We start from the raw sequence: 27036 nt of genomic DNA, 5'->3' as shown, positions 1-27036 counted from the left end.
AAGACATAACTGCGAGACACAGGCTACATTAAGCTTTATCTCTGAATGGTGACTGGGGGGGGGGGATATGAATAGGTGAGACTCCTTAAAAAGTGTCACTTATAAATCGCCTTAAATTAATCATCTCACTTTTTTTTTTTTGCAATTGACTTCACATTCAAGGGCAATATGGAGTAACTTTTCCTTCATTCGCCGTTGATCGCGCGGCTGCTTCTGACTCTGCGTGTTGCTCACGGGTTGCCGCTGTTTGATTCTAACGCGGCAGCCTTGAGGACGACACTGGTTGGATTCGGCTCGGTCTCTTATCTGCGCCCAACTGCTCACATTTGCCAGCTGAACGGCAGAACTAATTGTTGTGATGTTCCTCCCCGCCATGAAAGAGTTGCAACCTCGATCGGCTTCTCTGAATGCGTTTTGAAGGACGAAGAATCACAAGGTCGTCCGTAAGGTAAAGACCGATATTTATTTCTCATCACAATTAAAATGGACCATGCTTACTCATCACAGAAACAGAAATGCTCAGTCTTTTGTTTCGGTACCGACCTTGTTTTTTTTTTTTTTGCTCACCCACAATGTGAATAATAGCACTCGATGAAGAATTGATAAAAAAAATATGCAAGCCTATGCCTGTTAACACGTAAATACCCCCCTTTCCCACCCAGCTTGAACATGTACCCACCTATATCATGTCTTTTGCCCCTCCCTCAAACATTGTATGCAGCATTCGATGCGTCAGTCTTGGTTCTGGTCTCTCAATCCCCAGAAGTCTTAATGACCTGGAACAGTGTGACGTTGTAGAGCACCTGATGCCCATTGTTCCAGGTGTATAGGACCCTCTCCCTGGGGTTGTAGTCCATCATGGAGATGTGAGAGTATTGATTGTGGAAGGGGATGTCCGTGTACTCGTAGCTGGACGTGTTGGTGTAGTAGGCAAAGTAGATCTTGGCGCCGGACAGGTGAGAGTTGGTGACGTAAAGCGTGCTGCAGATCATGAAGGACTCTCCGGCGCTGCGTTTGGGGAAGCCGGTGTCCCACGTTTGCAGTACCTCCAGAGTCTGCGGCTCCAGGCGGCCGATGACGATATTCCCGGCTTTGGGGATGGTGGTGTAGACCGCCCACAGGCCGTTCTCGTCGGCCATCAGGTCGATGTCGGAGGAGCCGCCCCAGGAGTAGGGGAAGGTGTTGTTGTAGCCGGCGCCGCTCAGACTGCGCTGCACCAGGACGCTCCGGGACCGGAAGTGGTACTTGATGATGATGTTGCTCTGGTACTTGTTATAGTACAGCGAGCCGTTGTAGACCACGTGGCCGGTGCCTGCCCAAGGGTGCGGGAGCAAGTGCTGCACAAAGTTCTGGCCCTTCATGAAGTCGCTCATGGTACGGTACTCCAAGACGCGACGCCCCTTGAAGTAACCGTCCATGGACCAAACCTGCGACAAGGAAGAGAGTGAGTCTGCCGGGAGGCAACATCTTCTTCAAAGCATGCTCAAACGCACCCAAACCTTAAAGTCCAATAAAGGCTATCGTGAACAAGTCGAGACTCCGTCAATAAAGCACCAATCACTAAAAACGGAAAGCCGAAGCATCCCCCGCCCACCATCCCCACAAAATCGATAAATTTAGCCGCTCTGTCGTCTTCCTGAAGCGCTCTCAACAGCGAGGGCCCACTAACACAGCTCACCCCCCTCGCGACGCTTCCGGTGAGACAAGCTTCATTTTTTAATTGATTTAATGAAACAGCACTCCGTGTTGATGTTGATTTTGCGCTTAACACAGCGAGAAGGGCTTTGCTAAGATAGCGATTTCTCTCGCCGCCCCCCCCTGCTCCCCAGGCGCAACAGTAGGCACTTTGCTTGCAATAAGAGTTCCGGTGGGAGCGGTGGGAGGAGCGAATCGCAGCAGTTGGATTGTGGGATAGGGGAAATGATGGAGCATTAAACATCCTCGGCCTGCCAGACGAGTCCCACAAACTCTGCAAAGGGAAAGGAGCTGAGCTTACCTTTTTTCTGCTCCTCATTTCAATGTGATATGAGAGGAATTTTGTCCGAAATACTTTCATCCATCTATTTTCTACAGGGCTTCTCCTTAATAGGTTTGCTGTAGACTTTCGTCAAGAGGGAATTGACGAGCATACATTCACATTAACATTATTAGTTAGACAGGGGTGCCCATTAGGTAGATCCTGATCTACCGGTAGATCTAAGACAGGTCCCAAGTAGATCCGAGGAGTGTCGAGAAGAAAAAAAACAAACTACCATTTGTGTGTCTTTGTACATGTTAGTTATATATTTTTTGTGTTAATATACACTGCACACTAATCAGTCTAATTTTCACCCAAAAAAATATTTAAAAAATAAAATAAATCAGGTAAATCTTAAATTTGTGTGTGTGTGCGTGTGCGTGCGCGCGCCGGTAAGGGTCCCGTGAGGTTAGTTGATCAAAAAGTAGATCTTCGATCCAAAAAGTTTGGGCACCCCTGAGTTAGCAGGTTCCAATGACTTATTTGAAAACTATCTCTTGGAAAGTTTTTCTTTTCAGTTTAAAATGATTGAAGTGAAGGCGATGGGTGTTTTTGGTGCCAGAAATACTTGCTGACTGGGACAACCCGCCTCCTGTATAGCTAGCAGTTAGCAAGATAGCTCTTGTCATAGCTAACAGTAAGCAAGCTAGCTCTTGTCATAGCTAGCAGTTAGCTAACGGGCACTTGTCATGGCTAGCTTTCCTTTCAAGGCCATTTCTGTGGAAATGAACTTCGCATTCAAGTCAAAATGGCATCAACACAAAATTACGTTTTCAGTATTTTTTTCTGATGTAAATGAAGCGTGGCGGCAATTGTAGAACTCGTCAGAAAAAAAGTGGTTTGATATCCATTCTGATCATAGTGCGGTCGTGAAAAATCGTTTCTCCGCACACTCGAATCATGATTTGAATCACAACCGATTAGTCCACTGTCCTATCAAAAGAATCTGCAGCCTCTCCAAATTCAACCGACCGGTACAAACTCACATCATCTTTCAATTATTTGAGTGCACTTCCCATATCACGTGTCCAGGGGGCACACGCGCTAATTGCCTTGGCCATTTGGAAAACTCCAGTGCAAACAGCTCATTCATTCCTCCATTGATGATGATGAAGTGATTTATTAGCTGGCGCTGCAGAGGCGGACGAGCGCAGGGAGGAGGGAAATGGATCCATTAGTGATTATCCGTTTACAGATTGCAGTGGAATTTCATATTTGGGCATTTTGTCACAGGAAATGAATGAGAATGAATTTCCCATGCTGTTCTTGTTAATTTTCAAGAATTCATTTGTAGCTACGACCCCCGTGGATGAGCTGGGCTGGTTACCGGTCAGGCGCATTGCACATAGAGACGACGTCATTGACAAGTCACACCGGTGGACAATTTAGAGATTTCAAAGAAGGCGCCACGCATGTTTTGGAAATGTGAGAGGAAATGAGTATGTGACAAAAGCCGAGGCAAAGATTCCAATTTTTACCTCATGGGTAAATAATAATATCTGCTGGGTTTTTTTCAACTTTTGAAAATGAAAAGTTTCACACTGTGACGATTCTTCTCATCTCTCTGAAATTTCCATTAATTTCCCGCCGTGAGAGTCAAGACTCCCACTCTCCGTACCCTCCCCGTTTGACAAATTTCCCCGTCTTTGCGTTTGAATTCCTGCTCCACTTCATCCTGTGTATTTGCTCACTTCCAGGGATTAGGACACTCACTCGGTTGTCGGAGCTGGGGATCATCGTATCTGTCATCCAGGAGCCGAACCTGGACCCCGACGCGCGGACCGTGATGGGATTACTCACGCCCGTGAGTTTCCCGCATCCTGCGGTCGAGATGGAGGGAGGAAGGTATGAATATTAATATTCTGTACATAAACACTTGCCGGATCCTGCGGGAAGACATTTCAATTAGATTGTGAAAGGGATGTGGCGACGCTCTCCATTCGTTTTAAATGGATGTACTCTATGCGGTTTGATTTATGGATGCATCGTTTCAAACGGAACCGAAATCGTTGTGCCTGCTTGCAGAAAGAGCAAAGTACCTTGTCGGGAAGCGCAAAATTGTCAGCGTCAAAAGTAGCCGCCCTTCAGCATCGTAGCATGCTTTCCAGCGTTTGCAAATGACATTATACTTTCATACTGAAAGAAAAGCTGAGATTTGTGCCGCTCCGCTGACGCCATATGGTCAGCAGCCCTTATTTGTTTTATTCTGTTTAAATCATCAGTTCAGCCGAATGAAAAGGCAATCAATTATTCATTCTGGCATTTTTTCATAATTTACGCAGGGTGTAAATGTTGTACAATGGAAATTTTATTTTTCTTCTGTTGATGATGTTTGTCGAATCAATAATTTAATTCTGCCTCGCGCCGCTCACGCTAATTGCCTATAGACGCACAAGTGCTGTAATGGAGTCGGGTAGGGTTTGCGACGGAAGCGGCAGTCATCCGCACACGGGTACGCACCAAGCTTCTGCATGCAAGAGTGGAGGCGGGTCTCCAGCAGCAAGACCCGCTGGCGCAGCTCCTCGTAGTCGTAGGCGCCCATCTCTTCCTGGATGGCCATCAGCACAAAGGACAGGTTCCTCACCTCCTCACGCAGGTGCAGGATCATCTTGGTGTCCGATTTGTATTGCTCCAGCACGGGGAGGCGACGGAGAAGTTCGGCCAGCTTGTCTTTCAAATCCTAAATAGTCGGCAGAGGTTGGAGAAGTCATTCGGTTAGCGTTGACGTTTGTGCGTTTGTCACATTGTGGGCCGTTGGTTGTGTTGTGGTCACATTGCTACGTGCGGTGGAAGTGTTTGTGGGTTTGTGGATTCAGACCAATTCAAAATCTCATTGCGAATGACGGGTGGTCCGTGCTCGACTGCTTTAGGGAAACTTTATGAACCTCAGTTGAGGCTTAAACTTTTCCTGCATGTCCTAAACTTGGATTCTTTGCTCGTCTCTCTTCCTTCTAGCCTTAAATAGAACCAAAGCACAACTGATGTTAGCTTAGCAAGCTTATAAAAAAATACAAATACAAATACTTGAACGTTTATCCTCTGAAGGATTAAGAATCTTGCCAGCTAAAACAGATTCCATCTAATCTAATTTAGTCCATCATCCATCCAACAACCCAATCACTGAAACATCCAACCATCCTCTGAGCCACTCATCCATCCATCCAGCTAACAACCGAATCACCGACATATCCAACCAACCTGTGATCCATCCATCCATCCAACCATCATCTGATCCATCCATCCAACAACCCAATCACTGAAACATCCAACCATCCTCTGACCCACCCATCCATCCAGCTAACAACCCAATTACCGACACATCCAACCAACCTGTGATCCATCCATCTATCCAACCAACCTGTGATCCATCCATCCATCCAACCATCATCTGATCCATCCATCCAACAACCCAATCACTGAAACATCCAACCATCCTCTGACCCACCCATCCATCCAGCCAACAACCCAATTACCGACACATCCAACCAACCTGTGATCCATCCATCCATCCAACCATCATCTGATCCATCCATCCAACAACCCAATCACTGAAACATCCAACCATCCTCTGAGCCACCCATCCACCCATCCAGCTAACAACCCAATCACCGACATATCCAACCAACCTGTGATCCATCCATCCATCCAACCATCATCTGATCCATCCATCCAACAACCCAATCACTGAAACATCCAACCATCCTCTGACCCACCCATCCATCCAGCTAACAACCCAATTACTGACACATCCAACCAACCTGTGATCCATCCATCTATCCAACCATCATATGATCCATCCATCCAACAACCCAATCACTGAAACATCCAACCATCCTCTGACCCACCCATCCATCCAGCTAACAACCCAATTACCGACACATCCAACCAACCTGTGATCCATCCATCCAACCATCATATGATCCATCCATCCAACAACCCAATCACTGAAACATCCATCCATCCATCCCAGACCTTCACCCCACCCATTCATCCATACAAATCCAACCCCCTCAACCAATCTTCCAACCATCCATTATTCCACACGTGTTTTTCCACTTTCATCATTCCACACGTGCTTTCGGACATAAGAGTGTATGTCTGTATGATTGATTGAAAAAGACCCCCGCCATGATGTGACTCATCAGGTGTTCAGAATGGTAGGCGTGCAGGAAGCAGTGGGTGAGCCACCCAGCATGCGGCTTTGGAAGCCATAGATCAGCAGAGAAATAGACCTTTCAATAAAATATGCTAGCCACAGGGACACAGCGCCTTTGCACCCCCCTCGTAACTCCCCCGCCGCCCCACACTCTCTCTTGTTGGGGTTTATCTTAAATCTAGTGATGGAGCCACTCTCGGCCCTGTGGCGTCACGTCATAAATCTTCTCCCCCCTGCCCCCACCCACTCTTGCCTCCTTTCCAAGCCGCACAGATCCCGTTAATCTCCCATGTCGCAACTTGGTGCTGAGCGCAGCCATCAGTCAATGTGGTCAAATGCGCAGATTCTTCCATTCCGCTTTGATATCGAGAAACCTGGGATGTAACGTTTTGCCGCACTTTCATCCTCTCGTTCTAGACTAATGATCAGGCCCATTCCACTCACGTACACACACACACACACACACACACACATCAGTAAGCCTTCCGGAGAATAAAACCCAATTGAGCAACATTCACGCGTCCCCAGGGGGAGCTCACGTTTTGCATTTTTACTTTAATCAAACTATTATATGCTTCATCTCATATCCCAACGGTGTGAAGAATGAATTAGCAGCCGACGAGACAGAAGAAGACGAAGGGCCCCGACAGACGATCGCGGCTCGTCTCCGCTTGTAAGAAGATAAGGTGGAGATTGATTGTCCATTCGACACTACCTCTCAAGTCCAATACTCGCCTGACATTGAGCAAAGTAAACTAGAATGTGGGGGGAAAATAGGAATGGGGCACGCAACACTTTCACAACAATTTCATTTGCGATATTTGTCGCATTAGTTCAGCTATTTATTCTTATAAATAAGGTATGACATAGTTTGAGGGTATGATGCAATTCATTCCCAATGAATTCAGAAAATGGATGGATCAATTCAAGCAAATTAAATTGTGAGAAACAAACAAACAAAAAATCATCACTGAGAACCATTTCCGCAAGCAACTTTACACTTTAACATGCAAACATTTCCATCGTAAGGATCCAAAAACCCAGCACAAGGATAGCCGCACTTAAAAATTCAGCGGGGCCACTCACAACTTTAAATGAAGTTTGTGTTGCTTCAAGTCATACAAAACTTTATTGCCTGTGAAATGACATGAAGCAATTGTGGTAAGAACACGCGCACACACACACACACACAAACACACACACACGAGGGGAGGTGGTGTGCTGCCGAGTACCTGAAAGCCTTTCGGGTTGAGACTGCGGGGGTTGTCCGAAGCCACCTTCAGCCTCCCGTCCACAACTTTGATCAGTCCTTCGGTCTCCTTCACGTACTGGAGGTCCCTGTTGGTCCGCAGATTTAAAACCTCCATGGACTGGCTGATATTCTGCACCTAGTGACAGCACAACAGCACGCATGTGGCACGTTTGTATATGTTGTCGTTAGTATCTTCGCCGATGTGGATTTTTTTTCTGGTTTTGGGGGTCATTAGCGTTTTAGTGACATTGGGGGAAAAAACCTTGCAGAGCGGTACTGACGTGCTGTCTCTGCAGTTGTTTGACTCCTGATTGCATCTGTTTGGATTCTCTGTCAGCAAGAGTGTTTGCAACGCAATGGGAATCATTTCAAATTAAAAGTCAGCTAACTCTCCCGCGAGCAAGACGGCAATTTGAATTGCGACCCTTCGCCTGATCTAATCAATATTTGGCTACGGCGCCATTACGTTAAGAGCGAGGAAGAGCTGAAGAAAGAGGGAATTTTTGGCAGGCATTTATAGACAAAGGGATTTTGTTGTTGTTGTCTTTTGCGAGATTTTAGTTTGAACTGCATTAACCCAGATAGAGCAGAGAAGAAGGTACAATCTCATACTCATCACAAAGCGAGCTAGTTTGATCAAACCCACGCAAAACATCCGCAGGTCATCCAGAGGAAATTGTGTTTTCAGGATGAGGGGCTGTGCAAGTTCATCTGGCTGAGGCGTTTCAGCGAGACAACTCGAGAATCAGAATCGCTCTGTCATTGGACTACGGGGTGCAACAAAGTAGAACACACGCTACATGAGAGAGAACAATAATGACCAACGTGGGAAAGACAGAGCGGGACAAAGAAACTGCAAAGCTGAGGGTTACTGTCAAAATAAACATCAAACTAGAATGATATGTTGTGTATTTAAAACAACCAAACAGCTTGTGCTACCTTAACTTTAGCTTGTAATGTGAACCACCATAGCAACACCGGCTAACAATTAGCATGGTGTTAGCGCTGTTCCCCTTAAGTATTGGTTAACTGAACAAGAATAGTGCAGAAATATAACAATATTTGGATGAAAGGCATGTTGTCTTTATCCTCTGCAAAGAACCACTCATGATAAATTTCCGCCGACTTTGTTCCGAGTTAAAAAAACAACAAACAAAAACATAATAGTTTGCCTCCTGTAAGCAAACATGAATGCGCTTCTGGAGTCACGTATGATTCTGACACTGCACGCAACGAACGCACAGCAAATCTCATCTTCGCTACTGGTTGCGATATTGATTCCTTATTCAGCTGCGCGCTAAGTTTAATCCTCCAATGCCGACAGCCCACTCTGCTGCTGCATAACCGGCCTACTGTCACGCCCCCTCAATCGAGCGCTCATTTGAACCAACGCTTCGTGTCTTCTCTGCAGATCCAGGCGCTCACGTGTCCTCAGCGTCACATAAACAAAACAAAACCAAAAAAAAAAACCCATGAGCTCGCTACCGCCGACAGGCACCACTCCAAACTCCTCCAAATTGTGCGCAGAGTTTATTCGGTACTTCAATCCAACAGTTCCAAATCTCGAAGGTCGCCGTTTGGCATCGAGTCTGTTGCTCCAGATGCCTCGTTCGCTTTCCCGCGGTCGGCCCACTCGATGACTGTGTCCAGCCTACTGTTCTCTGCGCCCATGTCTTCTCCCACATGCTCCGTCAAAACATGTTCTTTTTCACTTTTGAAAATGCTCGAAGATACTCGGAAAGAAACTAGAATGGAAGCAAACTTTGTGGGGACGAGGGCATTACTTTTTAAAAATTCATTTTCTCCTTTTTGAGGGGGCGGGGGGATGGGGTCATTTTATTATTCATTCATTCATCTTCCGAACCGCTTGATCCTCATTAGGGTCGTGGGGGGTGCTGGAGCCTATCCCAGCTGTCTCCGGGCAGTAGGCAGGGGACACCCTGAATCGGTTGCCAGCCAATCACAGGGCACACAGAGACGAACAACCATCCACGCTCACACTCACACCTAGGGACAATTTAGAGTGTTCAATCAGCCTGCCACGCATGTTTTCGGAATGTGGGAGGAAACCGGAGCACCCGGAGAAAACCCACACAGGCCCGGGGAGAACATGCAAACTCCACACAGGGAGGCCGCAGCCGGAATCGAACCCGGTACCTCTGCACTGTGAAGCCGACGTGCTAACCTCTGGACTACCGGGCCGCTCATTTTATTATTTTACTTGAATTATCCTCATCAATATTTTGATTTACATCAAATAATGTTAAAATATTGAGATATCGGCCAAGGGCCCTCATAAGGAAGAGGAAAAGGTTTGGACATCCTTGCTTTTGACTTTGAAAAAGATTAGCAAACGTGCTAACCACGCCATCAAAAGTGAAATCCGTTGTGTCTGGTGAACAAAGGCTGTCCTGCTTTTCCATCACAATCTTTTTTTTTTCTTTTTAATATCTCGAGTCAGTCAGTGAGTGCGGCAGGTCAGTGAGGAGGGCTGCTGTCTTCAAAAGCTTGCCCATTCAACATTCCCGCCGCACCTCCGAGGTCAGTACCACGTTGTACTAGCTTTACATGAAGCTGCAGTCAGACTTTGGCGGCGAGCTATTGTGAATTCTTTTGAACCTCGACATGCCCGGCCCGTCCCTTGTCTCTCTTCTTCACTTCGGTGAAGGGAATTTGCGGATGGGCTCTACTGAATTTCTTCCCCCGGATGCTTTTGGATCCAAATGAGGATATCTTTTGTGCTTTTGTACATATCAAACAGCGCAAACCTCAGGTGTCCTCATTAGGACGGACTCTGGACTGTATTAGATTGGGGGGGAGCGCTTGCCTTTGATAGCTGGCGCCTTCAAGGCAGAGGCTGAAATTGTAATCACCCCCACACTATTCCAGAATCCGCAATTACACCAAAAAAATGGATTGCGCAACATTGTTTTGTGAGTGTCAGCGCATTGCCAATGTTTTCTCTGGTGTTTTTGTTCGAACAACAAACAAGGCATGCCACTTTGCACCTGATAAGACACCGATGTCAACCTGGAATGTGGTCAGATAGAGCAGCAACGCATCACTGAAGCGTCCGGGTGCACCAAAAGGAAACTAGTTGGATGCAACTGGTGCAATAAAGAGCCGGTGTGTTAAATCCCTTTTTGTCGTGGGCCAGATTTTGGTGACCGTTTCCCTTCGATGGCCATTATAACTGAAACCATCTAAAAAGTCCACATTAACGATTTAGTCGACTGTTGTTTAATTACTGTAAGAAGGGGTTTGGTAACAAGAATGCTTACGATATCTCTCTTATTGATCACACATAACATTTTACATTTTGGTTGAGATTTTAGCAAGCAGCACGGAAGTTGACCTGTTTGGTTTGCTTTCGCGGGCCACATAAAATGATATGGCGAGCCAGATCTGGCCCCCGGGCCTTGAGTTTGACACCTGTGTCTTCCTGTGTCTTTGGGGCTTGCACACAAAAACAGCAAATAAAAGGATTTACCTCGCATATTCTGTGAATAAAATATGTGAGAGAAGACTGCAGAAAAAAATAAAATGAAATGTTCATTTCTTTTGCTCTGTAGTCCCCCCCCCCCCAATCCCAATAGTTTGTCCCCAGTCAGTGCTTCTGTCAAAGTCTGTGTAAATTTTGTGCGCTTGAAGACGCAAGCAGACACAGCCATCCGTCTGGGGAAAGACAAACCTTCAAACGAGGCAGAATGCAATATGTGGATTCAAGCACCAGCCAGATTCGGCGGGGGGCGGGGGGCGGAGGGGCAAGCGAGACCCTTCTTGCATCTCAATTTAGCCCCGCCTCCCTCGCAAGAGCACATCAATGTCAGGCCGCGTGTGTTTTATGGCCCTCCCTTTGCCAGCATTCAAAAGACGACGCGGCAGAGGTGACTTATCGAGCTGTTACTTCCGCTTGTTGAGACGCACCTGGAAGTGTGTGAAGTTTTTTCCAGCGTATTCTCTCACCTCGATCTAAAAATATAAAAGAAATCACACTGCGCGCGCAAGTCGGGTGGGGGAGGGTGACATACTTCAAAAATGAATTTACCACTGCCTTGATGTGCTTTTCAAACCAAAATTTTATGTTCAACAGTCTCTGTGCATCATGATTTAATGCTGCAATCCAATTCGGTGTGCGATTCCTTCTGGGGTGCCCACGTTAGCCACCAGGAGGCAGTATAATACCGTCACGGAGACACAAAAGGGAGAAGAATATACTTTTACTACTAAGAATACTCTAAGTTGCGGTAATCATTTTTTTGAGAGGATAAAGAATCTACGCCGACAAGTATTACATTATCAGTCGAAATGCGTTGTTCCACATTGTTTAAGATGTTGTAAAAACCGCAACCATTGATGCTAACCGTCAGCGCGTCAATGGCCAGTTCCATGATATGCTAGCATTACGCTCGCGTTAAGTTTACTCGTTTCAAAAACCACAGCGTGCTCGTTTGATTAAGTCTTCATGATTTGTTAAACTGCTGCTTATTGTCAAGCTAATACCAAGAAGAACATGTCAATTTTTTGTTTTTTTTGTTTGTTATAACTTCTACTTTACAAATTCTCCATACATTGACTCATTTTCAGCAATTTCTATTTGAAAAAAACAATAATCAATTTGCGTCGTCGTGCGCGGGACATTGACAGCGCGGTCACCTTCTCCATGAGCTGGCGGAGCTGCCTGCTGCGTGGGTCGCGGTTACACATGTTCTGAGCTGGCGCCACCACCGTGCAGATACACTTTCCATCTGCGCCCTGAGCCGAGCTGTAGATCTGCCAACCTTCTTCGGGACTCGGGTACAGCGCCTGCGGAACATATCAAAAAGATGGGCAAACACTTTGAGCGGGCGCTTCTGTCGCTTATTATTTGACTTTGCTGCGTTTGCGGACACGTCAGCGACTTTATGTTGTCAGCGTGTATCATGAAACATTTATAACGCGATTCAATCATCTCACACTTCTTTTATCCCGTATGGATGAGGAAAAAAGATGTTTCATTCATTCCATGTCAGGATTAGTTGTGCCCATTCTGTCAACGCAACTTAGCTGCAGAGTCCTAATTTCTCTTTGGGATTCTCTTTGGCTCTTGCCGCCCCGTCAAAAGTTGTTCTTCTCCAAAGGCAATTAATGGCAATTGATCCGGGCAACTGCTGAGAATCTCTTGCCGTCTAATTTTAGCTTTGAGTGGAGAGCAGCACAGCAAGAGAGCGAACAAGAGAGGCCGGCGGGTGTTTCCGACGTCAACACACGATAGGAAAGTTTGAGGAGAGAAGTTTTCCTTTGATTGAATAATGGGGAGGTTTGGTATATGGAACGATCAATTTTGTCATTTCCCGTAGATCTCCCAAAAAAATCTCACGGCCCGCCGCCAAACAAAAATAATGCTGATCTGATGAGGGATTGTCTCAAATTGGCACACAAATTCAATCTGTTCTATCGTACACAAAAGCTGTAATACGCGACTTATTCTCCGGGAGGAAAAGCAACAGCTGGCCATCTAATGGAAAACCATTTCATTGTTCCGTCTTTCAATATACGTCCCTGACATAGATCAATGAGGAGAGATACCGAATACTTCGGAATGAATGCGTAATAATTTTCGAACAAATGGCGTGAAATTGGATCGTTTTACAACAAGGAAAAAAAACGTTAAAATATAATTAATAATATATAATAATAAAACAATATTGTGATTTATTTTCCCCCCCAAATGCAAAAAATTATTTTGTATAAAAATTACCATTCAAGGACAGCACAAAACTGCTGAACAGCAAACCAACATTGAAGTGCAATAATGCATTTTGTACATATAATATAAAAAATGGATAATGAATGTAATCAGTGTTTTTATAAAAGAAGAAAAAAATTGCATACAAGGGAAAAAAAATTCTAGGGGAAAAAATGTCTACTTTTTAAAATTAAACAAGGGGTCCATTCACATGCATGGATAATTTATAATCATTTCTTGGCAGAAAACATCTTGAAACAATAACATGCATTCAGTAATGCCCATTCCAAGCATGGATGCACATGAATTTGCAAATGTTCACAATAGACTCCCCACTAGACACCGAGATGGCCTCAGACTGAGGAGAAAAAAAAGAAGTCAAGATTGAAAAAAAAAATCCCATATTTGTTTATTTGACTCCCTGTTTCTGCTGTTCTGGTGTCAAGTTACCAAGGAAACAACATAGTGAGTAGTACACTTGCACGGCAATTTCGTAAGTCTGTCTAGCAACAAGTGGCCTCTCAATATGACAAAAACAAAACGCACACAAAAAAAATCAGTCTGGCTTATTGCCTGAGAATTTTTTTTTTAACCTGCAAAGCTAACCTGATGCAGTAGTCGTGGCAAAATGAAAAAAAGAAAACCGGCAACAAAAGAGAGAATGATTGTTTTCCACACCCTAATGGAAAAGTACAACAGGACGGATTGCGACGCATGAGGCCGGGTTGACTAATTAAGAGCTCGATGGAAGATCAAGAAGCAACATTTCAAAGTAAAAGAGGCGTGATGCGGCAATGGAGTTGGAAAACAGATGTGCCGATATGGTTGGAAGCTGGCAGGAAATGGAGCTGTCCGCTGATCAATAACTAACTCGGGGCGGGGGGTGTGGGGGCGGGGGGGGGGGCTGGCTGAAAGGGCGGATGTCCCTCTTGGACTAATCCAATAAGAAGTCGTGTTCTTCACACACAGACAGACGCATGTATATGCCGGCTTGACCCTTTCATTCACATCTGCGTTCGCTCAGGACAGACGAGGCTAAAATGTAACGAGAGAAGGATTGGCCATTTTGGAGATAAAATTAAAGAGCCGTCCGACATAAATGCAGGCAGAAGGCGGCAAATAAAATCGCTTGCTTCCCTCCAAGTCATGTCGACTTTGCTCCGCAGATCACAGGGAATTTTTATTTGCCGGGGGAACTCGGAAGGGTGTTTCGTTGGAGTGCGAAGCAGCCACCGTGCGCACACACACACAATCTCCACCCGCCGTGTCTTCATTTCCTCTCTCCCGTCATTCTTTCTGAGCGAGTTCATTTCAAATTTTTATGATGAAATGAATTGGGAGGAAAGGATTGTGGGTGCTAGTATAAAAAAAAAACATGCACTTCTTTCTGGGCTAGCAAAACCAATAAAAACAGCACGGATACAATTTAATCTATTTTTTTTCTTTTTTTTTATTAAAACGTGTATATATATATATATATATATATATATATATATGTGTGTGTGTGTAAAGACATGAACACAAAATAAATAAATCAATATATTATGCATGAAATGGGCGGCCCGGTAGTCCAGTGGTTAGCACGTCGGCTTCACAGTGCAGAGGTACCGGGTTCGATTCCAGCTCCGGCCTCCCTGTGTGGAGTTTGCATGTTCTCCCCGGGCCTGCGTGGGTTTTCTCCGGGTGCTCCGGTTTCCTCCCACATTCCAAAAACATGCGTGGCAGGCCGATTGAACACTCTAAATTGTCCCTAGGTGTGAGTGTGAGTGCGAATGGTTGTTTGTTTCTGTGTGCGCTGCGATTGGCTGGCAACCGATTCAGGGTGTCCCCCGCCTACTGCCCGGAGACGGCTGGGATGGGCTCCAGCACCCCCCGCGACCCTAGTGAGGATCAAGCGGTACGGAAGACGGAAGATTATGCATGAAATGAGTTTCAGAGAATTTGTTGAATACAAAAAAAAAATCATGACATCTAATGAAATGGAATAAAATAAAATTATTTGGGACTGGATGGATGGATGCAAGTACAGTATCTTGACCAAAGACTGGCCATTAATTGAGTCTCTTGCGTTTTTCATGTGCTACTTCCTATTTGACTTTGGGAGTCAAGGGGGTGTGACCTCGAGATAGAAATTGGTTTTGAATTGGTTGCCCAACTTGTTCCGTGCTGTACCTTCATTTTTAAGATTTCATTATTATTGTTATTGTTATTTTTAATTAGCATTTTCTACTTTGAGCGCTCGCTTCAAAACTCTTATCTGGCATGTCGTTTCCCAATCGACGTGCGGTGAGTCTTGTGGCCTCTGCTTTCAAAACCTTTGAGTCTTGTGACTGCGCTTTTGAATCAACTCTCCTATCGCTCAAAGACGCAAATCAGACGTGCCATCTGCTTTCGAGTCTTGCGTCTCTTTTCTGCTTGCAGCGTGACCGCGCTGGTGCATGTTTTCAATGAGCGTGGATATATTTGCACAAACCCTCTCCGAGGCCTTTTTAATTACGCACGGCTTTTTATATGCGACAGAGTCCCCAAGTTCGCATTTGTTTGGGAAGGAGCGCGGCTGCGATGCATTGATGCAGATGTGTGTGGGCGTGCTTTTAGTTTGTATGTGAGGAGGCGTGCGAGCAGGTGACGTCGGCTTCTTGTTGCGGGCTTAATAGGTGAAGGAAAAAAAATGGCCTCTGTCTGCAGCGGGCACTTAACGGTGAGGCTGTGCCGCGCTTCGGAGAGATTGCCTCATTCGTTTCCATACGTTTCCTTCAAGGCTCGTGCAAACGGTTGCAGAAATCCTTGGATATACATTTTGTTTTTTAAACAGTGGATCATATTGTGAGCAATATTTTTCATTTTATCCGATGCTGAAAGTCATTCCTCTTGCTTTAACACTCAATTTCCAACCTCAAGCTGCACTTCATGTTTTGTTTTTGGAGGCCCCCCCCCAACAAGCTTCTCAGCAACAATTTGCCTGCGTATTAATTTTTCATTACGCCGGCCTGAAATTAAGATTGCATTTGAATCTGTTCTCATTTCCATTCGCCTCTAACTCGCCCGCTCAGGAAGAGCGTTTTAGAGAGAGATGGATTCACCAGGATGCAAATTGCATGTAGTGCCTTTTTTTTTTAAACTGCGCATTTATTTAAGCTCATCAGAGCAACCATCCCTGTCCTTGAAAGTGTTAATAGCATGACCTTGACATCTTATACAACGACACACTCCAACTATGTAGGAAACTTAGTCTATTTCTTGTCTGGTTGAAATTAGTTTGTTTTTAGGGTTGGCCCTGTCTCATGTAATTGAGCGTCTGTATATCGTCCTATTAACTGCTGAGCCAATACTAGGATGGCCCACTGTGAAAGTGGAGCCAGGAGCGTGGAGAAAAAAAAAGTGCCCATTAAGACACTAAAAAGCCTTTACCCTTGTGGAGGCGGCGCTTCACGCACTTTTCAGTTACTGTCCAGATGAGTGCATGTAATCGGTAAACACGATTACCTGTCCACCCCCACTACGGCGTCAACTTCACCCCGCATTTGTCGCCGACTACAGCCAATAAAAGTGTGAGCCAGCCCTCATCCCGCCCCCAAATGTGCCTGGATCTCGCCAGTGAGTGTATGCCGAATTATGAGATGGATCTCACCTGCGAGTGGATGCATAACGACGGGCTGTAGCTCAACAGTGAGTGTTTGCATAGAGATGGGATGAATCTCACTGGCAAGTGTATGCCTAATTACGGGCTGATCTCGCCAGCGAGTGTATGCCAAATTATGAGATAGATTCACCTGCAAGTGGATGCATAATGACGGGCTGTAGCTCAACAGTGAGTGTTTGCATAGAGATGGGATGAATCTCACTGGCAAGTGTATGCCTAATTACGGGCTGATCTCGCCAGCGAGTGTATGCCAAATTATGAGATAGATTCACTCACCTGCAAGTGGATGCATAATGACGGGCTGTAGCTCAACAGTGAGTGTTTGCATAGAGATGGGATGAATCTCACTGGCAAGTGTATGCCTAATTACGGGCTGATCTCGCCAGCGAGTGTATGCCAAATTATGACATGGATCTCGCCAGCGAGTGTATGCATAACGACGCGCTGTATCTTAACAGTGAGTGTTTGCATAGAGATGGGATGAATCTCACTGGCAAGTGTATGCCTAATTACAAGATGGATCTCGCCAGCGAGTGTGTGCATAACAGTAGGCTGAATCTCACCGGCAACTGTATGCCGACCATCTGTCGAGATTTCATCTGTGGGTTCGAACAGCACTTTGCCATCTCCTGAACCAACGAGTGTATACTTAATTATTGGAAGGATCTCACCAGTAAGTGTATGTGTTAGGTCGAGTTTGAGCTTAACCCTTTCACGCACTCTGAAACTTGATAACATGATAAGCTGTCCACTGATGTAACCGCTGTCCCTGGAAGAGTTAAAGGCAAGTGTGATCCTTATGACGGGCTGGATCTTACCAGAGAGTGCATGAGTAATGTCGGGAAGTCTCACCGGCAAGTGTATGCCGAATAAAGGGCTGGATATTACCAGTGAGTGTTTGCCGCATGTCTGTCTGGGTTTCCATGTGTGCCTTCCAAATCACATTTGGCCATCTTGTACCCTTCACTCAGCAGACCAAATTACACCATCTCGCCAGCCAGCGTACGCTGTGGTCGGCTACTTGCTTCTACATGAGGAAGCAGAGTTGAGAGCCGGGTAGGGGCTTGAAAACGGAGCTCTCGTCAAGACAATAAAAGCATGTGAACGTGTGAGAAAGTCAATTTTGCAAAGGTTGTCCCACTTAGGGAGACAGGAGGCGTTGCGTTCACTGTCACGAAAATGGATCAGGTAGCAGTGGAGGATAAAATAGAATACGCAAGTGACAGACATGAAGCTGTCCCAGTCATGCACGGTGAGAGCAGCGGGGCGCAGATGACGGCGACATTGATTTGAGCGAGTGTGTCGCGGAGGACACATGATGAAAAATCAATCGGACGTCCGTTTACGACCATTTTTGTTTTCGGCGCTTTTTGCGGCGACGGCACTGTTTCCTTCTCCCCTGCCATCCAAACCCGTGACAGAAACCACTAAACTGCGAGTGACCGTCTGAAAGGCTGACACTCGCAAAACAAGTTTACTAGACCTCCATTTATAGTGGCTAATTTGGCCGGGTCGGACTTTATTGCTGCGGGCCTTTTGACGACGGCGACTTTGGGGCTCGGCGGCAGTTAGCGCTTGGTGAATATCAATTTATAGGAACAGCCTGAATATCACTCTTGAGGTGGGGTGTTAATTAGCTATAGCGCTGATGTAGCCATCCAAGAACCGCCTTCCACACCCGTACTCTGGGATCCAACAGTAAAATACTGCCAAGCCATGTTGCATTGTTTGAAATATCAAGACAAAGATTGACTGAAATGTAATGTTTACCATCCTTTTTTTTCGTTGTTTCAAATCTTTCACACAATATCATGAGCAAATCCTGCGTGACCACACCTCCTTTATTCTCATGGATATGCCCTTTTAACCCTTTAAGGGACAGCGGTTACTACAGTGGACAGCTTATCAGGTTACAGGGTCCATGAAAGGGTTAAAGATTCTGGCAAGGATGGTTTAAAAAAACAAAACGAAGTTGCAGTAATATAAGTGTTTAGCATTGTTGGCAAAATCAGTGTGAATGTACATAAATGTGTTGAAAGAATTTTACAACTGCAGCCCGTCTTTGAACAATGAACAGAGGTTTTATAATGCTATGAATTTTTTTTTTTTTTGCACCAACCCAAGTTTTATTTCAAACTCCCTCCGAGATATTTTTTTGTGTGCAGTCGCTCTGTGAGGCTGTGTACCAAATAGCCTGTGGCCTGGTAGTATGAACCCGTCGCCTTTGCAGATATTTGGCAATCACACATTGGCCGTCAAAACATGGCGACTAAAATGAATGGAGCAGAGAAACTGCAGAATTTAGTGGAGGGCATCGCGGCATCGGACTAATCAACTTCTGCAATTACCTGCGCATCTCGCAGCCGCGATGAAGCTGCGGGGCCCTTAATGATGAACAAAGTTCAGTGGGATTATCCAATTAGGCGTGTGAGCTGCAGGTATCGCTGTCGAGAGGATGGACTTCCTCGCGTGTTTCATTAGAGTGACCCTGGAGCTGGCTGCTGTACAGGCCCGGGTAAATGAGATCATAAATCTGCCGCTCGATACTTTTTATGAGCATGACTGGAAGTCCATTAGAAGTTTCCTAAGCACGGCGGCAAATCGAGGCGACCCGCCACGGCGTCGGCTGAACTCGCCGTGACATCTGCGGGAGACGGCGTGAGAAAGAGAAACAAAGGCTCGGCGGGAGTGCGAGATGTACTTTTGAGAATGCTTACGTGAAGCATCGAGCTGAGTTTGTGAGTCTTGGTAGAATATCGGGACACCTGACTTCTGGTGACGCAACGTTCAGGTGTCATCTTGAAAATAAGATAAGATAAGATATCCTTTATTCGTCCCACACTGGGGAAATTTACAGCGGGATGTATGACAATGAGCGGGAGGTAACCCGAAAACACTTTTTTTTTTTCTTCAAGAAATGGGGTCATCTCTCTATGGGGCTGCTTGTTTGTCTCTTGACTTTTCCAAGACTTGATCTCAGCAAAAGTATTGGAACACTTGCTTATGCCCCCCCCCCCTCCTGCTTTGCCGCAGTTGCCAATTTGTCCTGAAAGACACGTCAAAACATTCATAGAATGATTTGTGAACAAAATCACGCCTCTCTGGTGGCAATGTGTACTTCCATGCTGAAGCTTGAGCTTCAGGAGCTTTGCTGAAACTGTTGGAATATCCACCTCTGCCCCCCCACGACCCCCCCGGCTAAAAACTGAGCATAGGATGAGCAAACCGAAGCAGGGCAATGGAACCTGAAGCAAATAGAATATTCTCAAGCGACAGAATTCGTGAAATGTCGAAATGTAAAATGACATTTTTGTGGGGGAGGGTTAAACAAATGACCAAATGTTACTCGCTTGGTCACTCAATCGCAAATTGCAAATACATGTGGTTGCTCGCTGTACTCGACTGACGTAAATTGGCACACACTGAGCTGAACACCGCTGCATCCTCATACCTCCCAACTCCATCACTTGCACCGTGGTGCCAACTTTCCATCTGGCGCTCCTCGTTCCAAAGACTCGTAGTGGGTGCACAGATGTGTTACGTGCGTCGTCAAGTCTGTTTCGAGGCTCCGTCGGCCAACTCTTAGTGAGACTAACAACGCCAAATGATGCCCGATGCCGCATCTAAGGCCTGAAGCCGGCTGCGAGATCTACCGCGGCGACAGGCTTGACAGGCTCTTGGCCTCCGCTCAGCTGTTTACCGCGCACGAAATGGCGATGGCGGTTGGTGTTGAGCAGAGGAGGTGCGATGAGCCGGGCGAAAAACACGAGATCAACTGTTAGAACACACTCGATGGTTCATTTGAGCATATCACGCCTATGTGTGTTATCAGGTCATGCTTTACTACAATACAATATCAACACGATCGTTTGCAAACAGTATCACGATATTGCGATCATGAGTGACCCGGCAAGTTTTCGCAAGATACGGAGTCAAGGCGTTTAAAGCCACTCCCAGCTGAAATTCAAACTGTCAAACTAAACATAAAACGAAAGTTACGCATTGCATATTTAAAACAACCACACCGCTTTGTCTCCTGTTACCTTAATGCTAACGCACGACGCAAAATGCTATAGTTGGGCTAACGAATACCCTGATTTTAAGTAATGGGTTGATGAACACAAACAGCGCATCAGTACTTACAGACAGACAATACAACAATACTAAATAAAATGACCACCATTACTGCAGTTTACTGAGTCACGGACAGTTTTCTTCATTTGTGTCTACATGACAGTGTTCTGCTGCCCCCAAGTGGACACCAGGAGGAGTCGCAATGAATTACCGTATTTTCCGCACTATAAAGCGCAGCCAAAAGCATTCCATTTTCTCAAAAGCCGACAGTGCACCTTCTAATCCAATGCGCCTTATATATGGATCAATGTTCAGATTTCTTGGATGTAATATTTTAAATTCTGCCGCTGTACCTGTAAAGAGCTTTGTTACAGGTGCGGAGGTTCTGAAATAAAGCTGTATTGTATTGTATTCCTTTTAGTGTGGCTCCATCTAGTGGCTGCAACCACTATTGTAGCCTCTATTCTACGGGCCTTATAATGCGGTGCGCCTGATATATGAAAACCGTTTTAAAATAGGCCATTCATTGCGGGTGTGCCTTATACTCCGCATATAACCCGCGTTTCAAAAGTCGTAATCTTCAAATGACTCATTCAACAGCGCCTCTGATGGTCGATGTGGCCGGAATTCGTGATGATCAAATAAAACGCCGTAATTGACGATGCGCATCCCCAATTCCGCTTGATGTTCGCAGCCAATCACCAATGACAAGATGGCTAATTGTTTCATATCCCGTCACGCGTTGCGACTCTACAAATTCCAAGCGAAGGCTGTAAATTGCCGTAAAAGCTGCTCCAATAAAATTGGGAGCGCTGTTTAATCAACGGTCTACAATCGATAAACACAATTTGCTTTATTGGGCCGCGCGGTGGATGTAAAAGTTTACAGCGCTTGACAGACAAGCGCCATATTGACCTCAATCACATTTTCATTTGGTATGCTGTAAAAAAATAAAAATAAAAATAAAAAATCGTTGTCAGCTGCCTGAGATTTTTCTTTCTTTTTTGAATTCACTGAAGATTACATACACGCACACGGGTCTAGAAGTCAATATCATAATATAATAACATTATCTCACACACATTTTTTTTATTGACACTCTTTTAATTCAGTCAATGCAAAAGTATCTCGGCTCTCACAATTTAGCTTGTAGACGTGTTTTTTTTTAAGCTGCTTTTAGTATTTATTCGTTCCGGTGTAAATACTGTCATTGATCAAAAAGCTGATTTGGGAGGTCGAGGGCAATGTAGTTGATTGATGATGTCAATCTTGTTCCAATTCTTGGATTTTTTTTAGTTTTGATGTTGTGTTCTTACGTGCTTGCTGCCTTCCGTTTTGCCGTAAAAATGCTGTCCAGCTGGAAACCGAAATCTTAACCATTGAGGGATGAGTAAAGAACGACCATTTGATTATAATAATCAAGGTGCATGCTCTGGTGGTTTTAAATGCATTAACGCACTTTACTTTTTCCTCATATAAATCGATACGATTTTGTGCGCGGTATGTCTGTAGAAAAAAAATAAGTGACTTTTGAGAGCATTCCCAGCTCGGTGAATATTTACCATTTGCTTTGTTCTCATGTGGATGGCCGTGAAAGAGGAAGTAGCCCGGCTGAGTAATGGACAAATAAGCAATTAAACACCAAAATAGTCTGTGACGAGTTTTCTTCCAGCCTTGGAGGGCTGCGCTCAAGCTTTCTTATTAGGGGTATTTAATTAATTCAGACGAATTAAGACAGTGTGAAGTCAAACCAAAAATTGTCTTGTAAATTCGACACAGCACAGCGAGGAGTGTCGTTAATCAACAAACCTGCCGAATTTGAATGCTCCCACGCAAAATAAATAAAAAAATTGTATTTCAAATGCGGGTATTAGGCGGGGGACACCCTGAAACGGTCGCCAGCCAATCGCAGGGCACACATTAGACAAACAGCCATTCGCCCTCACAATCACACCCCAGGGCAATTTAGAGCGTTCAATCAGCCTGCCACGCACGTTTTTGTAACGCGGGAGGAAACCGGAGCACCCGGAGAAAACCCACGCAGCCCCGGGGAGAACATGCAAACTCCACACAGGAAAACCGGGGCCGGAATTGAACCCGGCACCTCTGCACTGTGTCGCCCTGACATACACATGGCCCAAACTATTGGCTTGCTGATGGGACTTATAAATCAATAAAGAAAACAATGACTTGTTTTTCGGCAAAAGTACGAGCAACCCATCCGAGCTGATTCGGGATTTGCTGCTTAAACAGTAAACGAATCTCGAATCCAGATTTTGTTTGCGAGTCCGAGCTTCTCGTATTTCGAACCAAATTACCGAATTCACTTCTCGTCATTTTCATCATGTTGTCTTTTCTGTGGCGTTTCCTCGGCCAAGAAACTGTCTCAACCTTACGCAGTGTTAAAAGGAAATCTCCTGGAGTAGAAAAGTAAGTCAGTGGCAATCTCACGATTCCATGTCAAGACTTTCAGGGCCTTTCGCACTCATTAAGGAAACACACTTTTGCACTATCCAGATGCGCACAAGCATCCGGGCAGCGTTGCGTTTCCTGACATCAAGCCGTTCACCCGTGTCCTCAAGATGAGTCGATTTGAAAGGGGGTGGGTGGGGGTGGGGGGGGGGGTGCGCAACGGACCAGACGCTGAACTCGAGCTGCGAGCACAAACGAATGTAGGACGCGGATGCAGAAGAAGCCACTCGGCCGCCAGCGGCGTGCTAGCTAACACTCCGGTGTCACAAGAGCGTTGCCGCGTTGCCTTTTGATAAGAGCACCAAACGCGCTTGGGTGAGTCACGACGGGAAAACGTCTCGTTAATGGTGATGAGACCCGATGAGGCGTTCAACTTTTTATTCTTTATAGGGGTGGGGTCGGAGGGAGATTATCTGCCATCACATACGCTAACGATTCAAGGCGCTATCAAACTCGGCCTCTCGGTTTTGATCTAACGCTGATGAAAGGCGCCGGCACAATACCCCGAAATTAAATCTCTCCTCATAACTATGTATATTTTCACGCCGACCGTCTCTTTGAAATGCAAAATACTTCAGCCACGGGGTCTCGGTCAGAATTCTGAGTTTGCCGGCGAGAGAGATAAGTGAATGGATGGATTACGAGCGAAAAGGCGGGCGTGCACCCTGAAGGGAAACGTGGAAGTTGGGCAGGATTTTCCGAGTTTAGCGGTGTAAATAATTCAAAGCCTGCTCACACCGGTAACGTTTTACTGCAAATAGCCTGCTGAGATATGTTGGAACAAAAAAAATAAAAAAGTGAAAAGGACTTTAGGCTCGGTCGTGCGTTCCTTCCACCTTATGATTGCACTTTTGACTTAAAAATGATTAAATATGAAAGTCTCCTTGAAACAGATGGACCTTGCACCCCCCCGTAAGACAAACATTCGGAATGTGCGGTTGAACCAACAACAAAAAAATAAATAATAGACACGCACACGTACAAAGCGGGCGCTTGTGCGTGCAGTTCACATCCAGATGGCCTCCCCATCTCTCGGGACGTTCAATTTCCTTCCATTATTTGAACAGAACGCCGCATTTGCAGTTTCGGGCGCGGGGCCATTTGAAAACGTGCTCAGGATGAAAGCTCATCAGTCAGGGGATCGCAGAAAATGACAAATGAATTCACCTCACGGTGTCGGCAAAGGTGCCAAGTTGGAGTGTGAGCATTTTAATGGAATTAGAAATTCACAAATTGCGCTAAATTCGCTGAACACCATCATTGCTGTTCATCGACGGCCAAGACGTGATTCACCTTTTTCGACATTGACCCTCATTCACCCTCTGACCTGCCTGAAAGAATTTTAAAATAAGAACAATAATAATAATGATAATGGTGGACCAGTGGTTAGCGTGTCGACCTCACAGTGCACAGGTCGTGGGTTCGATCCCGGCTCCAGCCTTCCTGTGTGGAGTTTGCATATTCTCCCCAGGCCCGCGTGGGTTTTCTCCGGGTACTCCGGTTTCCTCCCACATTCCAAAAATATGCATGGCAGGCTGATTGAACACTCGAAATTGTCTCGAGGTGCGAGTGTGAGCGCGAGTGGTTGTTTGTCTCTGTGTGCCCTGCGATTGGCTGGCAACCGGTTCAGGGTGTCCCCCGCCTACTGCCCGGAGACAGCTGGGATAGGCTCCAGCACCCCCCGCGACCCTAGTGAGGATCAAGCGTCCATGTGTCGTATTCACTTCTGATCATCGTATTGCGATTCAATTCACTTTATTCCACTTTTCAATTCAGTCGAATTCCATTGGGTGAAATTCAGCGGATGTGTTGGATTCAGTTTGGTTTCGTTCTCCTGTTTCAGTTTTTGAGTCTCCTCTGGTCGATTCAGTTCGCCTTCATTCAATTCATTGGATTTTCTTTCGTTTCTTTTTCTCACTTGAGATTTGAATTCATTCCACTTAAGTCGACTCCATTCAACATTTCCGGGCATTTCAGGCCGATTCAATTCCATTTTACAGATCAAAAGTAACAACTAGAATGGTTGCGGACCACCCATTTCGCTTGACAAAAAAAAACAACAAGCAGTTTAGCAGTGAGCAAAAGAACGATGACAACAACAACAAAAAAACCTTGAACGGCACCACAACTCATCCGTGACTATCCGCTTTACAAAAGCCAAGTTGCATTTCTTCATTGACATCGATCACATCCCCCGTGAGCACCATTTTTTGTCCCACCGTGATGCCATCAGCCCTTCACACAAAGTGAGAGACACACACACACACACACTCCCCCCCGCACCCCCCCCCCCCACACACAGACACGCACACATCATCAAACATCCAAAGCCCGCTATGCCCGTCCGCTGCTTTTCACCATCACTCTGCATGAACAGCTGCATCATGACGACGACTCTGGCGCGCAGTGTGCAATCGTTTCAGTCCAAAACATCGCTCTCGCATGCACGTCGACCTCCGTCGTCGCCCTCGACGGACTCTTGGAGCAGCGCGACACACAACTCAAACGCCAGCCAAATCTTTCACAAAAAAAAAAAGTAAGTGATACCCACACTAACAATCTTCTCGGATGTGCCCCCTCTGGAGATGGCGGTCCCGTTGAGTCCCACCAGAGACGGTAGAGTCTGAGACATCCAGTTGGTCACCATGGCCATAGTGCTGAGCACCGCCCCGATCTTTAACATGGGAACGCTCATATTTGCCTCCTACGGGGGTTAGGGGGTGGGGGAGACCCCCGGATGGCCCACCCTTTAAAACCCTTCTCTTCTCCCAAGCCCAGTCCGCTCCGGCCAGTTCGGTTCCCGGCTCAGCCCGAGCGGGAGCGGGAGCTGATCAGCCGGCTGATGTCGTTACCGGACTCGTTGCTTGCCGAGACCTGTTAGAGGAGAGCAGCATCACGCAGGCATCCTCCCTCTCGGAATGACATCCTGAGCCTTACCCCCCCCCCCCCCACCCAACGCCACCCTCCTGCCTCGCCTCCTCGAGATTCAGAACAGCACATTGGCTGCTTCACATCTCATCCCCTCCCAAACAGCTTATATCCACTCGTTCCCATTCGGCTCTCACTGACATTTCTCAGTTCGTTTTATGGCTCATAACCTGGTGTGTGTGTGTGTGTGTGTCCATATTAGAGGTGCAGACATCAAAGTGTGCACCGCATTTCCCAAAGTGCGACTTTTCCGGCAGCATGGACTCGCGTCGAAAGCGTATCAATGCAGCGGGATGCTTTTCAAAGGTTGCCGGCGGTCGGCGGTCCAGCAGGTGGTCCTGCGAACCGCCGACGCAACCGGTAACGCAGCCGCTGCTGTCAACGTCGTGACGTCTCATTTGTCGGCGTCCGTCTGTTCCCTTGATGCTCGGAGGACGTCTGAAGATGAGATTGACGTGATCGGGGATTCAATTGCTGCGTGATGTAAAATTGATAGCTGATCCGTCGTGGCTTGCAGCCCAGTGAGATGCCGTCACTCCAGGCAAAATGAGGAAGATCACGCCAAATAATGCCAAATGCATTCTCAGATATTCTCACAATTCCCTGATGTTGTGCAAACTGGCCTCCTGGTGACTGTTAGCATTCCTTAGCCAGGTTTACATTGAATTTATTATTATTATTATTATTTTTGTCATTCCGAATGAAATCGTTCCTATTGAAGAACTCGGATCAACTGTTTACATTTGATTTGATCGATTGCGGCCTG

At 46.0% G+C, this 27036-nt stretch overlaps 1 protein-coding gene and 1 long non-coding RNA gene across 4 annotated transcripts in view; both read right to left on the bottom strand.

Moving 5' to 3' along the window:
* Positions 1-444: 444 nt before the first annotated feature.
* The window catches only part of olfm2a (olfactomedin 2a), a 49399-nt gene continuing 22807 nt past the window's right edge, over positions 445-27036 (bottom strand). The window contains exons 1-6 of one of the 2 annotated variants that reach the window (XM_052049822.1): positions 25894-26277; positions 12082-12231; positions 7406-7561; positions 4478-4697; positions 3731-3837; positions 445-1427 (exon numbers count right to left, since the gene is read on the bottom strand). In XM_052049822.1, the coding sequence (XP_051905782.1) occupies positions 753-1427; positions 3731-3837; positions 4478-4697; positions 7406-7561; positions 12082-12231; positions 25894-26037 (1452 nt within the window). In that variant the 5' untranslated portion in view covers positions 26038-26277 and the 3' untranslated portion in view covers positions 445-752. Of the gene's footprint in view, positions 1428-3730; positions 3838-4477; positions 4698-7405; positions 7562-12081; positions 12232-25893; positions 26278-27036 lie in introns of those variants that run through there. The other variant, XM_052049823.1, reaches the window with a different exon arrangement.
* LOC127590327 (uncharacterized) lies at positions 4704-5755 on the bottom strand. Of its 2 annotated transcripts, none has more exons than XR_007959605.1 (3): positions 5504-5755; positions 5372-5451; positions 4704-5291 (listed from the first exon to the last, which is right to left on the bottom strand). It is a non-coding gene; the product is annotated as an uncharacterized LOC127590327 (long non-coding RNA). The 2 variants fall into 2 exon arrangements; XR_007959604.1 differs by having other exon boundaries at positions 4704-5451; positions 5504-5583; positions 5640-5755.

This window comes from Hippocampus zosterae, chromosome 17 (genome assembly GCF_025434085.1).
Source record: "Hippocampus zosterae strain Florida chromosome 17, ASM2543408v3, whole genome shotgun sequence".
In the NCBI taxonomy this organism is placed as follows: domain Eukaryota; kingdom Metazoa; phylum Chordata; class Actinopteri; order Syngnathiformes; family Syngnathidae; genus Hippocampus; species Hippocampus zosterae.
The sequence above is the reverse complement of the archived record's forward strand: the minus strand, read 5'-3'. Positions and strand labels throughout refer to the sequence as shown.